The 14,413-nt window shown below is 47.3% G+C and overlaps 1 protein-coding gene across 1 annotated transcript; it reads left to right on the top strand.

Moving 5' to 3' along the window:
• The first annotated feature begins 8,405 nt into the window (after positions 1-8,405).
• Positions 8,406-12,469, top strand: Ppa (Partner of paired). Its single transcript, XM_053794590.2, has one exon. It carries the CDS (start codon positions 8,406-8,408, stop codon positions 9,627-9,629), a length of 1,224 nt encoding a protein of 407 aa, XP_053650565.1. The 3' UTR covers positions 9,630-12,469.
• The last annotated feature ends 1,944 nt before the right edge of the window (positions 12,470-14,413 follow it).

Raw genomic sequence — 14,413 nt, 5'->3', positions numbered from 1 at the left:
TGGGGGTGTGGCGTGCAAAGAGTACGTAACCTTTATTCGGCGCATGTACACACCCTCATTTACAGGCTATCTCCCCCAACCAGCGAACCAGGTTGCTAAGAGTTGATGATGGGGCCCCGTCGTTCAACTAGTGACCAGGTTCCAGCCAATAAGAAGATGGTTTTGGCAATCGCAGAGGTTATGTGGGTACCACTCTCCTGTCTGCCCTTGTCATTCCCATTCTAGAGCTGGTTGAGCACGGTCTGCTATCTTGTGGCTTCTATTTCTGCTTTGCTTACCGTGGAGTGCACTATACTTATCACTGTACATAGTGTACATATTGCTGTTCTAAATTGGTGAAGGATAATATAAGTCTAAACTTTTTCTGCTGTGTTTATTTTGCTCCCATTACACCCGGGATAACAGGCCATTTGGATCCTGGGTTGTAATAACTACACTGTACTATACTGTACTGTACTGTAGTACACTGTTCTATACTGTATTACACTGTACTGTACTACACTGTACTGTACTTCACTGTACTATACTGTACTATACTGTAGTACACTGTACTATACTGTGGTACACTGTACTATATTGTACAACACTGTTCTATACCGTACTACACTGTACTGTACTACACTGTACTGTACTACACTGTACTGTACTACACTGTACTGTACTACACTGTACTGTACTTCACTGTACTATACTGTACTATACTGTAGTACACTGTACTATACTGTAGTACACTGTACTATATTGTACAACACTGTTCTATACCGTACTGTACTGTACTACACTGTACTGTACTTCACTGTACTATACTGTACTATACTGTAGTGTACTGTACTATACTGTAGTACACTGTACTATATTGTACAACACTGTACTGTACTACACTGTACTGTACTACACTGTACTGTACTACACTGTACTGTACTACACTGTACTGTACTACACTGTACTGTACTTCACTGTACTGTACTACACTGTACTGTACTACACTGTACTGTACTACACTGTACTGTACTACACTGTACTGTACTACACTGTACTGTACTACACTGTACTGTACTACACTGTACTGTACTTCACTGTACTGTACTACTCTGTAGTGTACTACACTGTACTGTACTACACTGTACTGTACTACACTGTACTGTACTACACTGTACTGTACTTCACTGTACTGTACTACACTGTACTGTACTACACTGTACTGTACTACACTGTACTGTACTACACTGTACTGTACTTCACTGTACTGTACTACACTGTACTGTACTACACTGTACTGTACTACACTGTACTGTACTACACTGTACTGTACTACACTGTACTGTACTACTCTGTACTGTACTACTCTGTACTGTACTACACTGTACTGTACTACACTGTACTGTACTACTCTGTACTGTACTACACTGTACTGTACTACACTGTACTGTACTACACTGTACTGTACTACACTGTACTGTACTACACTGTACTGTACTACACTGTACTGTACTACACTGTACTGTACTACACTGTACTGTACTACACTGTACTGTACTTCACTGTACTGTACTACTCTGTACTGTACTACACTGTACTGTACTTCACTGTACTGTACTTCACTGTACTTCACTGTACTGTACTACACTGTACTGTACTACACTGTACTACACTGTACTGTACTACACTGTACTGTACTACACTGTACTGTACTACACTGTACTGTACTACACTGTACTGTACTGTACTACACTGTACTGTACTGTACTACACTGTACTGTACTGTACTGTACTACACTGTACTGTACTGTACTACACTGTACTGTACTGTACTGTACTGCACTGTACTGTACTGCACTGTACTGTACTACACTGTACTGTACTACACTGTACTGTACTGTACTGTACTACACTGTACTGTACTACACTGTACTGCACTGTACTGTACTGTACTACACTGTACTGTACTACACTGTACTGTACTGTACTGTACTGTACTGTACTACACTGTACTGTACTACACTGTACTGTACTACACTGTACTGTACTACACTGTACTGTACTACACTGTACTGTACTACACTGTACTGTACTACACTGTACTGTACTACACTGTACTGTACTACACTGTACTGTACTACACTGTACTACACTGTACTGTACTTCACTGTACTGTACTACACTGTACTGTACTTCACTGTACTGTACTACACTGTACTGTACTACACTGTACTGTACTACACTGTACTGTACTACACTGTACTACACTGTACTGTACTTCACTGTACTGTACTACACTGTACTGTACTACACTGTAAACTAACTACACTGTAAACTAATTACACTGTATTTCACTAAACACACTCACACTGTCACTCACACTGTCACACTGTCACTCACACTGTCCCAATGTCACTCACACTGTCACACTGCCACTCACACTGTCACTCACACTGTCACACTGTCACTCACACTGTCACACTGCCACTCACACTGTCACACACACTGTCACACTGTCACTCACACTGTCACTCACACTGTCACTCACACTGTCACTCACACTGTCACACACACTGTCACTCACATTGTCACACACTGTCACTCGCACTGTCACACACACTGTCACTCACACTGTCACACACTGTCACACTGCCACTCACACTGTCACACACACTGTCACACTCTCACTCACACTGTCACTCACACTGTCACTCATATTGTCACTCACACTGTCACTCATACTGTCACTCACACTGTCACTCACACTGTCACTCATACTGTCACTCACACTGTCACACACACTGTCACTCACTCTGACACACACACTGTCTCTCACATTGTCATGCACTCTGTCACTCACACTGTCACTCACACTGTCACTCACACTGAATTGGGTGGTTCTGCCTTCAGAGTAATTTTTAATGCAGAATCAACTTGAACCATGATCGTGCAGGAGAAAGCACAGCTGACAGACGCCCTGGATTTCCAGAGTGTGTACCTCGACCGAGACAGAACGTAAGAGGAAATGAGGATGCTGAAAGAGAGAGTGCAGAAACGAAAGGAGGACTGGGAGGAAGGGACAAAGAGAAGCAGAATAACCCAGACACAGGTGGAAGGGCAAACACACCCCCCAGAAACATCTGCAGAAGGACTCCAACCACGACATCCCCAAGGAAACTGAACAATCTAAGCCAACAATCACACACCAATCCCTCTGTCCCTACCCCCCACACCACAAACCCCAACCCTACAGCAACCCCTATGGGAACTCTGCCCCACCACAACACCCCATAGGCCCCCGCCAGGGCTCCTGCTCTCCCAACCCCAATATCCTCCCAGGACCACAGTTTTGGAACAGAAGTTGAAGGTTTGGTACATGAATGCAGATGGAATAACGAACAAATATGAGGAGTGGCATGAAAGAATCAATGAGAAGTCCCCAAACATCAAAGCAGTCACAGAAGCGAAACTCACCAAGACAATAACAGATGCAATTTTCCCACCAGGATATCAGATCCTGAGGAAAGACAGAAGGAGCAGTTGGAGAGGAGGGGTTGCACTGTTCGTAAAACACCGATGGAAATTTGAGGAAATGGGAGGCATGGACGAGATTGGAGAAATAGAATACATAATAGGTACACTTCAGTCTGGGGAGCACAAGGTAGTCATTGCAGTGATGTATAATCCACAACAGAAGTGCAGGAAGCCAAGAGAGGAATATGAAGAGAGTAACAGAGCAATGGTAGACACACTTGCTGAGGTGGCAAGAAGAGCTCACTCGAGCAGAGCAAAGTTGCTGGTTATGGGCGATTTCAATCACAGGGAGATCGACTGGGAAAACCTGGAACCACACGGGGGTCCCGAAACATGGAGAGCCAAGATGATGGATGTGGTACTGGAAAACCTCATGCACCAACATGTTAAGGATACTACCAGAGAGAGAAGGGAGGATGAACCAGCAAGACTGGACCTTGTGTTCACCCTGGGCAGTTCAGACATTGAGGACATCACAAATGAGAGTCCCCTAGGAGCTAGTGACCACGTGGTTCTGTGCTTTGAATATATAGTAGTTACAAGTGGAGAGAGTAACAGGAGTAGAATGGGAAAAGCCAGACTATAAATGGGGGACTACATAGGTTTGAGGAACTTTCTGCGGGAGGTCCAGTGGGACAGAGAACTGGCAGGAAAGTCGATTTGTTCCCAAGGGCAATAGAAACAATGGGAAGACCAGAGTGAACCCCAGGTTTACCCGATGGTGTAAGGAGGCAAAAACCAAGTACAATAGAGACTGGAAAAAGTACAGAAGGCGACGAACACAGGAAAATAAGGTGATTAGTCGAAGAGCCAGGAACGAGCATGCACAGGTAAGGAGGGAGGCCCAGCGACAGAATGAAAATAACATAGCATCGAGAGTCAAGTCTGACCCGAAACTGCTGTACATCCAGATCAGGAGGAAGACAACAGTCAAAGACCAGATGCTCAGGCTGAGGAAAGAAGGTGGGGAACTCAAAAGTAATGTTCATGAGGCATGCGAGGAGCTCAACATGAGATATAAGGAAGTATTTACAGTAGAGACAGGAATGGCTCCGAGAAGACAGCACAGAGGGGAACACCAACGGGGAATGTACCAACAGGTGCTGGATGACGTACAAACAACGGAGGAGGAGGTGCAGAAACTGCTAAGTGACCTCGATACCTCAAAGGCGATGGGTCAGGACAACATCTCAGCGTGAGTCCTTAGAGAAGGAGCAGAGATGCTGTGCGTGCCACCAAGCACAATCCTCAATACGTCCCTTGAAACTGGGCAACTACCTGAGGTATGGAAGACGGCAAATGTAGTCCCCATTTTTAAGAAAGGAGAAAGAAATGAGGCACTAAACTACAGACCAGTGTCACTGACGTGTATAGTATGCAAAGTCATGGAGAAGATTATCAGGAGGAGAGTGGTGGAGCACCTTGAGCGGAACAAGATTATAAACGACAACCAGCATGGATTCATGGAAGGCAAATCCTGTGTCACAAACCTTCTGGAGTTTTATGACAAGGTAACAGAAGTAAGAAACGAGAGAGAGGGGTGGGTAGATTGCATCTTCTTGGACTGCAAGAAGGCCTTTGACACAGATCGTCACAAGAGATTAGTGCAGAAGCTATAGGATCAGGCGCATATAACAGGAAGGGCACTGCAATGAATCAGGGAATACCTGACAGGGAGGCAACAACGAGTCATAGTACGTGATGAGGTATCACAGTGGGCGCCTGTGACGAGCGGGGTCCCACAGTGGTCAGTCCTAGGACCAGTGCTATTTTTGGTATATGTGAATGACTTGACGAAAGGGAGAGACTCTGATGTGTCCCTGTTGACAGATGATGTGAAGTTAATGAGAAGAATTAAATCAGATGAGGACCAGGCAGGACTACAAAGAGACCTGGACAGGCTGGACACCTGGTCCAGCAACTGGCTTCTCGAATTCAACCCCGCCAAATGCAAAGTCATGAAGATCGGGGAAGGGCAAAGAAGACCACAGATGGAGTATAGGATAGGTGGCCAAAGACTGCAAACCTCACTCAAGGAGAAAGATCTTGGGGTGAGTATAACACCGAGCATGTCTCCGGAAGCACACATCAACCAGATAACTGCTGCAGCATATGGGCACCTGGCAAACCTGAGAACAGCGTTCCGATACCTTAGTAAGGAATCGCTCAAGACACTGTACATCGTGTACGTCAGGCCCATACTGGAGTATGCAGCACCTGTTTGGAACCCACACCTGGTCAAGCACGTCAAGAAATTAGAGAAAGTACAAAGGTCTGCAACAAGGTTAGTTCCAGAGCTAAGGGGAATGTCCTGCGAAGAAAGGTTGAGGGAAATAGGATTGACGACACTGGAGGACAGGAGGGTCAGGGGAGACATGATAACATACAAAATACTGCGTGGAATTGACAAGGTGGACAGAGACAAGATGTTCCAGAGATGGGACACAGAAACAAGGGGACACAATTGGAAGATGAAGACTCAGATGAATCACAGGGATGTCAGGAAGTATTTCTTCAGCCACAGAGTAGTCAGTAAGTGGAATAGTTTGGGAAGCGATGTAGTGGAGGCAGGATCCATACATAGCTTTAAGCAGAGGTATGATAAAGCTCACGGTTCAGGGAGAGTGACCTAGTAGCGACCAGTGAAGAGGCGGGGCCAGGAGCTTGGACTCGACCCCTGCAACCTCAACTATGTGAGTACCGTTACTCACACTGTCACTCACAGTCACTCACAGTCACTCACACTCACACTGTCACTCACACTCACACTGTCACTCACACTCACACTGTCACTCACAGTCGCACTGTCACTCACACTGTCACTCACACTGTCACTCGCACTGTCACACTGTTACTCACACTGTCACTCACACTCGCACTGTCACACTGTCACTCACACTCGCACTGCCACACTGTCACTCACACTCTCTCACTATCACACACTCTCACTGTCACACACTCTCACTGTCACACACTCTCACTGTCACACTCTCACTGTCACACTCTCACTGTCACACTCTCACTGTCACACTCTCTCAGTGTCACACTCTCACTGTCACACACTCTCACTGTCACACACTCTCACTGTCACACACTCTCACTGTCACACACTCTCACTGTCACACACTCTCACTGTCACACACTCTCACTGTCACACACTCACTGTCACACACTCTCACTGTCACACACTCACTGTCACACTCTCTCACTGTCACACACTCTCACTGCCACACTCTCACTGCCACACTCTCACTGTCACACACTCTCACTGTCACACTCTCACTGTCACACTCTCTCACTGTCACACTCTCACTGTCACACACTCTCACTGCCACACACTCTCACTGTCACACACTCTCACTGTCACACACTCTCACTGTCACACACTCTCACTGTCACACACTCTCACTGCCACACTCTCACTGCCACACTCTCACTGTCACACTCTCTCACTGTCACACTCTCTCACTATCACACACTCACTGTCACGCTCTCTCACTGTCACACAGTCTCTCACTGTCACACACTCTCTCACTGTCACACACTCTCTCACTGTCACACACTCTCTCACTGTCACACACTCTCTCACTGTCACACATTCTCTCACTGTCACACACTCTCTCACTGTCACACACTCTCTCACTGTCACACACTCTCTCACTGTCACACACTCTCTCACTGTCACACATTCTCTCACTGTCACACACTCTCTCACTGTCACACACTTTCTGTCACACACTCTCTCACTGTCACACACTCTCTCACTGTCACACACTCTCACTGTCACACTCTCACTGTCACACTCTCTCACTGTCACACACTCTTTCACTGTCACGGTCTCTCACTGTCACACACTCACTGTCACACGCTCTCTCACTGTCACTCTCTCACACACGCTCTCACTCACACACTCTTTAACCCTCTCTCTCTCACTCCCACTCTCACACTCTTTCACTCTCACGTTCTCTCTCACTCTCTAACTTACGCTCTCTCACACTGACTCACTTTCTTTCACGTTCTCTCACTCTCAAGTTCTCTCTCACACACTCATACTCTCACACACTCTCTCACTCACACTCGTACTCACACTCACTCACACACATACTCTCATACTCTCAAACTCTCACACTCTCTCACTCTCTCTCTCACTCACATTCCATTGGCCTCTCTCACCCCAAGACCGGACGCACCTGCGGGCAACAACGGCATTGCCCACACCCCTTCACTTACCCTCTGTTTTACCCCCTTAAACCCACCCTTAACTACCATCACGCTAATTATCTATTTCAACTACTACCTAATGCTCTAAGTAACGCATCGAGTACTTATGTCTAATACTGAAGTGCTTTGTTAGGTGTCAAAATCAATGTTATTTGAAGGTTTGTTTGGACCGGACTTTAAGCCGTTCTTGCCCGTATGTGTAATTCATTTCCCTCTCGGGGGCAAGAAGGGCACAAACACGACGGGTTTGAACTAGTGTATTGCGTAAATTCCCAAGGATTGTGTCCTTCTTGCTCTTGGCTTCTCTCTCCCTCCCGCGGTAATGGCCAGAATTTCTGATAATTTTCACTCGTTTTCGTTCGTTTTCTTTTCCGTTATTTACCGTATTTCCCGGTATATCGGTGTCGGTTTACGTATTTTCGGTATATACGTATTTTCCCGGTTAGGGTAGTAGGGTATATATGGAAATTCGGTTGCTAGAGGTATTTGCTGGGCGTTAGATATCAAAAGTTTTCGTTCAGTCACATTTCGTCTGGGCGACGCCATCTTTGTTCAAATTTCCCGCGCATGACGTCACATCAGCAGCGGACCAATGAGCGTGCTCTCCCTGGATCACGTGACCCTCCCGAGTCACCATATACAGCTGGCGGGAGTAATTCTGGTCAGTCAAGATGGAGGTGTGCGCGGAGGGTGTATCACGCCCGCCTACCACGCATATATCGTGTTTATACCCGGAGATCCTTGCGCTAATATTCAGCTACCTGGACGTGCGCGACAAAGGTCGCGTCGCGCAGGTGTGCGCGACGTGGCGCGAGGCAGCGTACCGCAAGAGCGTGTGGAGAGGCGTAGAAGCCAAACTACACCTACGTAGGGCCAACCCGTCTTTGTTCGCCTCGTTAGGTTCCAGGGGCATCAGGAAGGTTCAGGTTCTCTCCCTCAGGAGGGTCCTACGGGACGTCATTAGCGGGGTACCTAACATCACCTCACTTAACCTCTCCGGCTGCTACAACGTCTCCGACATCAGCCTGACGCACGCCTTTGCGTCAGAGTGCCCCTCGCTGACGCAACTTAACCTGTCCCTGTGTAAGCAGGTATCAGACTCGTCCCTAGGGAAGATCTCCCAGCAGCTCAGGAACCTTGAAATTTTAGACCTAGGAGGCTGTTCCTACATCACCAACACAGGCCTATTGCTGGTGGCTTGGGGCCTGAAGAAACTCCGTAGGCTCAATTTGCGTTCCTGCTGCCTAATTAGTAATCAGGGGATAGCGTACCTAGCAGGCCAGCACCAGGAGGCAGCCGACGGAACCACGGCTTTGGAATTCCTAGGCCTACAAGACTGCCAGAAGCTATCAGATGAGGCCCTACGGCATGTAGCCCTAGGCCTACCAAGCCTAAAAGCTATAAATCTTTCATTCTGCGCCAGCATCACCGACTCAGGTGTCAAGTACCTAGCCAGGATGCCTAATTTAATAGACCTAAACCTCAGATCCTGCGACAACATCTCAGACATAGGCATAGCCTATTTAGCCGAAGGAGGCTCAAGAATAACCAGCCTAGACGTCTCATTTTGCGACAAAATTGGCGACCAGGCCTTGGTACATATTTCCCAAGGCCTATTTACCCTTAGGTCCCTCTCCTGCTCGGCCTGCCAAATTAGTGACGAGGGAATTTACAGAATTTCACGAACGCTACACGAATTAGACACCCTGAACATAGGCCAGTGCGTCAGGATCACGGACAAAGGCCTACAGCTTATTGCTGAGCACCTAACGAACCTATATTCCATAGACCTATACGGCTGTAACAGGATTACCACAGTAGGCCTAGAGAGAATTATGCAGTTGCCACGGTTGTCCGTGTTGAATTTAGGCCTATGGCACAAACACAGGCGGTGACGTAAGTCGTACGTAGGTGTTCGTAGCCTATCAGGGAAGACAGATAGCAAGGTGTTGCTACGTGGTAGTCAGGTGTTGCTACGTGGTAGTCAGGTGTTGCTACGTGGTAGTCAGGTGTTGCTACGTGGTAGTCAGGTGTTGCTACGTGGTAGTCAGGTGTTGCTACGTGGTAGTCAGGTGTTGCTACGTCAAGTGTTGCTACGTGGTAGCAAGGTGCTACGTGGTAGCAAGGTGCTACGTGGTAGCAAGGTGCTACGTGGTAGCAAGGTGCTACGTGGTAGCAAGGTGCTACTACATGGTAGTAGGCGACTACTGCTGCTACTGACTACTACCAGATTCACCACCACTGCTGGTAGCTGACTACAACAACTACCACCACCATCACTGCTGGTAGTTGACTACAACAACTACCACCACCATCACTGCTGGTAGCTGACTACAACAACTACCACTACCATCACTGCTGGTAGTTGACTACAACAACAACTACCACCATCACTGCTGGTAGTTAACTGCGACAACAACTACCACCATCACTGCTGGTAGTTAACTGCGACAACTACCACCACCACCACTGCTGGTAGCTGACTATAACAACTACCACCACCATCACTGCTGGTAGTTGACAACAACTACCACCATCACTGCTGGTAGCTGACTACAACAACTACCACCACCATCACTGCTGGTAGTTGACTACAACAACAACCACCACCATCACTGCTGGTAGCTGACTACAACAACTACCACCACAATCACTGCTGGTAGCTGACTACAACTGCCACCACCATCACTGCTGGTAGTTGACTACAACAACTACCACCACCATCACTGCTGGTAGCTTACTACAACAACTACCACCACCATCACTGCTGGTAGCTTACTACAACAACTACCACCACCATCACTGCTGGTAGTTGACTACAACAACTACCACCATCACTGCTGGTAGTTGACTACAACAACTACCACCACCATCACTGCTGGTAGTTGACTACAACAACTACCACCACCATCACTGCTGGTAGCTGACTACAACTACCACCACCACCACTGCTCGTAGTTGACTACAACAACTATCACCACCACCACTGCTGGTAGTTGACTACAACAACTATCACCACCACCACTGCTGGTAGCTGACTACAACAACTACCACCACTGCTGGTAGTTGACTACAACTACCACCACCATCACTGCTGGTAGCTGACTACAACAACTACCACCACCACTGCTGGTAGTTGACTACAAGAACCACCACCACCACTGCTGGTAGTTGACTACAACAACTACCACCACCATCACTGCTGGTAGCTGACTACAACAACTACCACCACCACCACTGCTGGTAGCTGACTACAACAACTACCACCACCACCACTGCTGGTAGCTGACTACAACAACTACCACCACCATCACTGCTGGTAGTTGACTACAACAACAACTACCACCATCACTGCTGGTAGCTGACTACAACAAATACCACCACCATCACTGCTGGTAGTTAACTACAACAACTACCACCACCATCACTGTTGGTAGTTGACTACAACAACTACCACCACCATCACTGCTGGTAGCTGACTACAACAACTACCACCACCATCACTGCTGGTAGTTGACTACAACTACCACCACCACCACCACTGCTGGTAGCTGACTACAACAATGCCACCACTGCTGGTAGTTGACTACTACAACTACCACCACCATCACTGCTGGTAGCTGACTACAACAACTACCACCACCACCACTGCTGGTAGCTGACTACAACAACCACCACAACTGCTGGTAGCTGACTACAACAACTACCACCACCATCACTGCTGGTAGCTGAATACAACTACCACCACCATCACTGCTGGTAGCTGACTACAACTACCACCACCACCACTGTTGGTAGCTGACAACAACCACCACCACCATCACTGCTGGTAGTTTACAACAACTACCACCACCATCACTGCTGGTAGCTGACTACAACAACTACCACCATCACTGCTGGTAGCTGACTACAACAACTACCACCATCACTGCTGGTAACTGACTACAACAACTACCACCATCACTGCTGGTAGCTGACTGCAACAACTACCACAATCACTGCTGGTAGCTGACTACAACAACCACCACCATCACTGCTGGTAGTTAACTACAACAACTACCACCACCACCACTGCTGGTAGTTGACTACTACAACAACTACCACCACTGCTGGTAGTTGACTACTACAACAACTACCACCACTGCTGGTAGTTGACTACAACAACTACCACCACCACCACTGCTGGTAGTTGACAACTACAACATCTACCACCACCACCACCACCACTGCTGGTAGTTGGCTACAACTACCACCACCACCACCACTGCTGGTAGTTGACTACAACAACTACCACCACCACCATCACTGCTGGTAGTTGACTACAACTACCACCACCACCACCACTGCTGGTAGCTGACTACAACAACTACCACCACCATCACTGCTGGTAGCTGACTACAACAACTACCACCACCATCACTGCTGGTAGCTGACTACAACAACTACCACCACCATCACTGCTAGTAGTTAACTACAACAACTACCACCACCACTGCTGGTAGCTGACTACAACAACTACCACCACCATCACTGCTGGTAGTTAACTACAACAACTACCACCACCATCACTGCTGGTAGTTGACTACAACTACCACCACCACCACTGCTGGTAGCTGACTACAACAACTACCACCACCACCACCACCACTGCTGGTAGCTGACTACAACAACTACCACCACCACCACTGCTGGTAGCTGGCTACAACAACTACCACCACTATCACTGCTGGTAGTTAACTACAACAACTACCACCACCATCACTGCTGGTAGTTAACTACAACAACTACCACCACCATCACTGCTGGTAGTTAACTACAACAACTACCACCACCATCACTGCTGGTAGCTGACTACAACAACTACCACCACCATCACTGCTGGTAGCTGACTACAACAACTACCACCACCATCACTGCTGGTAGTTGACTACAACAACTACCACCACCATCACTGCTGGTAGCTGACTACAACAACTACCACCACCATCACTGCTGGTAGTTAACTACAACAACTACCACCACCATCACTGCTGGTAGTTTACAACAACTACCACCACCATCACTGCTGGTAGTTAACTACAACAACTACCACCACCATCACTGCTGGTAGCTGACTACAACAACTACCACCACCATCACTGCTGGTAGTTAACTACAACAACTACCACCACCATCACTGCTGGTAGTTGACTACAACAACTACCACCACCATCACTGCTGGTAGTTAACTACAACAACTACCACCACCATCACTGCTGGTAGCTGACTACAAAAACTACCACCATCACTGCTGGTAGTTAACTACAACAACTACCACCACCATCACTGCTGGTAGTTAACTACAACAACTACCACCACCATCACTGCTGGTAGTTAACTACAACAACTACCACCACCATCACTGCTGGTAGCTGACTACAACAACTACCACCACCATCACTGCTGGTAGTTAACTACAACAACTACCACTACCATCACTGCTGGTAGTTGACTACAACAACTACCACCACCATCACTGCTGGTAGTTAACTACAACAACTACCACTACCATCACTGCTGGTAGTTAACTACAACAACTACCACTACCATCACTGCTGGTAGTTAACTACAACAACTACCACTACCATCACTGCTGGTAGTTGACTACAACAACTACCACCACCATCACTGCTGGTAGTTAACTACAACAACTACCACCACCATCACTGCTGGTAGTTGACTACAACTACCACCACCATCACTGCTGGTAGTTAACTACAACAACTACCACCACCATCACTGCTGGTAGTTAACTACAACAACTACCACCACCATCACTGATGGTAGTTGACTACAACAACTACCACCACCATCACTGCTGGTAGTTAACTACAACAACTACCACCACCATCACTGCTGGTAGCTGACTACAACAACTACCACCACCATCACTGCTGGTAGTTAACTACAACAACTACCACTACCATCACTGCTGGTAGTTAACTACAACAACTACCACCACCATCACTGCTGGTAGTTAACTACAACAACTACCACCACCATCACTGCTGGTAGTTAACTACAACAACTACCACTACCATCACTGCTGGTAGTTAACTACAACAACTACCACTACCATCACTGCTGGTAGTTAACTACAACAACTACCACTACCATCACTGCTGGTAGTTGACTACAACAACTACCACTACCATCACTGCTGGTAGTTAACTACAACAACTACCACCACCATCACTGCTGGTAGTTGACTACAACAACTACCACCACCATCACTGCTGGTAGTTAACTACAACAACTACCACCACCATCACTGCTGGTAGCTGACTACAACAACTACCACTACCATCACTGCTGGTAGTTAACTACAACAACTACCACTACCATCACTGCTGGTAGTTGACTACAACAACTACCACTACCATCACTGCTGGTAGTTAACTACAACAACTACCACCACCATCACTGCTGGTAGTTGACTACAACAACTACCACTACCATCACTGCTGGTAGTTAACTACAACAACTACCACCACCATCACTGCTGGTAGTTGACTACAACAACTACCACCACCATCACTGCTGGTAGTTAACTACAACAACTACCACCACCATCACTGCTGGTAGCTGACTACAACAACTACCACTACCATCACTGCTGGTAGTTAACTACAACAACTAC

Source organism: Cherax quadricarinatus, unplaced genomic scaffold (genome assembly GCF_038502225.1).
Source record: "Cherax quadricarinatus isolate ZL_2023a unplaced genomic scaffold, ASM3850222v1 Contig870, whole genome shotgun sequence".
Lineage (NCBI taxonomy): Eukaryota > Metazoa > Arthropoda > Malacostraca > Decapoda > Parastacidae > Cherax > Cherax quadricarinatus.
This window is presented reverse-complemented; position numbering and strand designations above follow the sequence as displayed.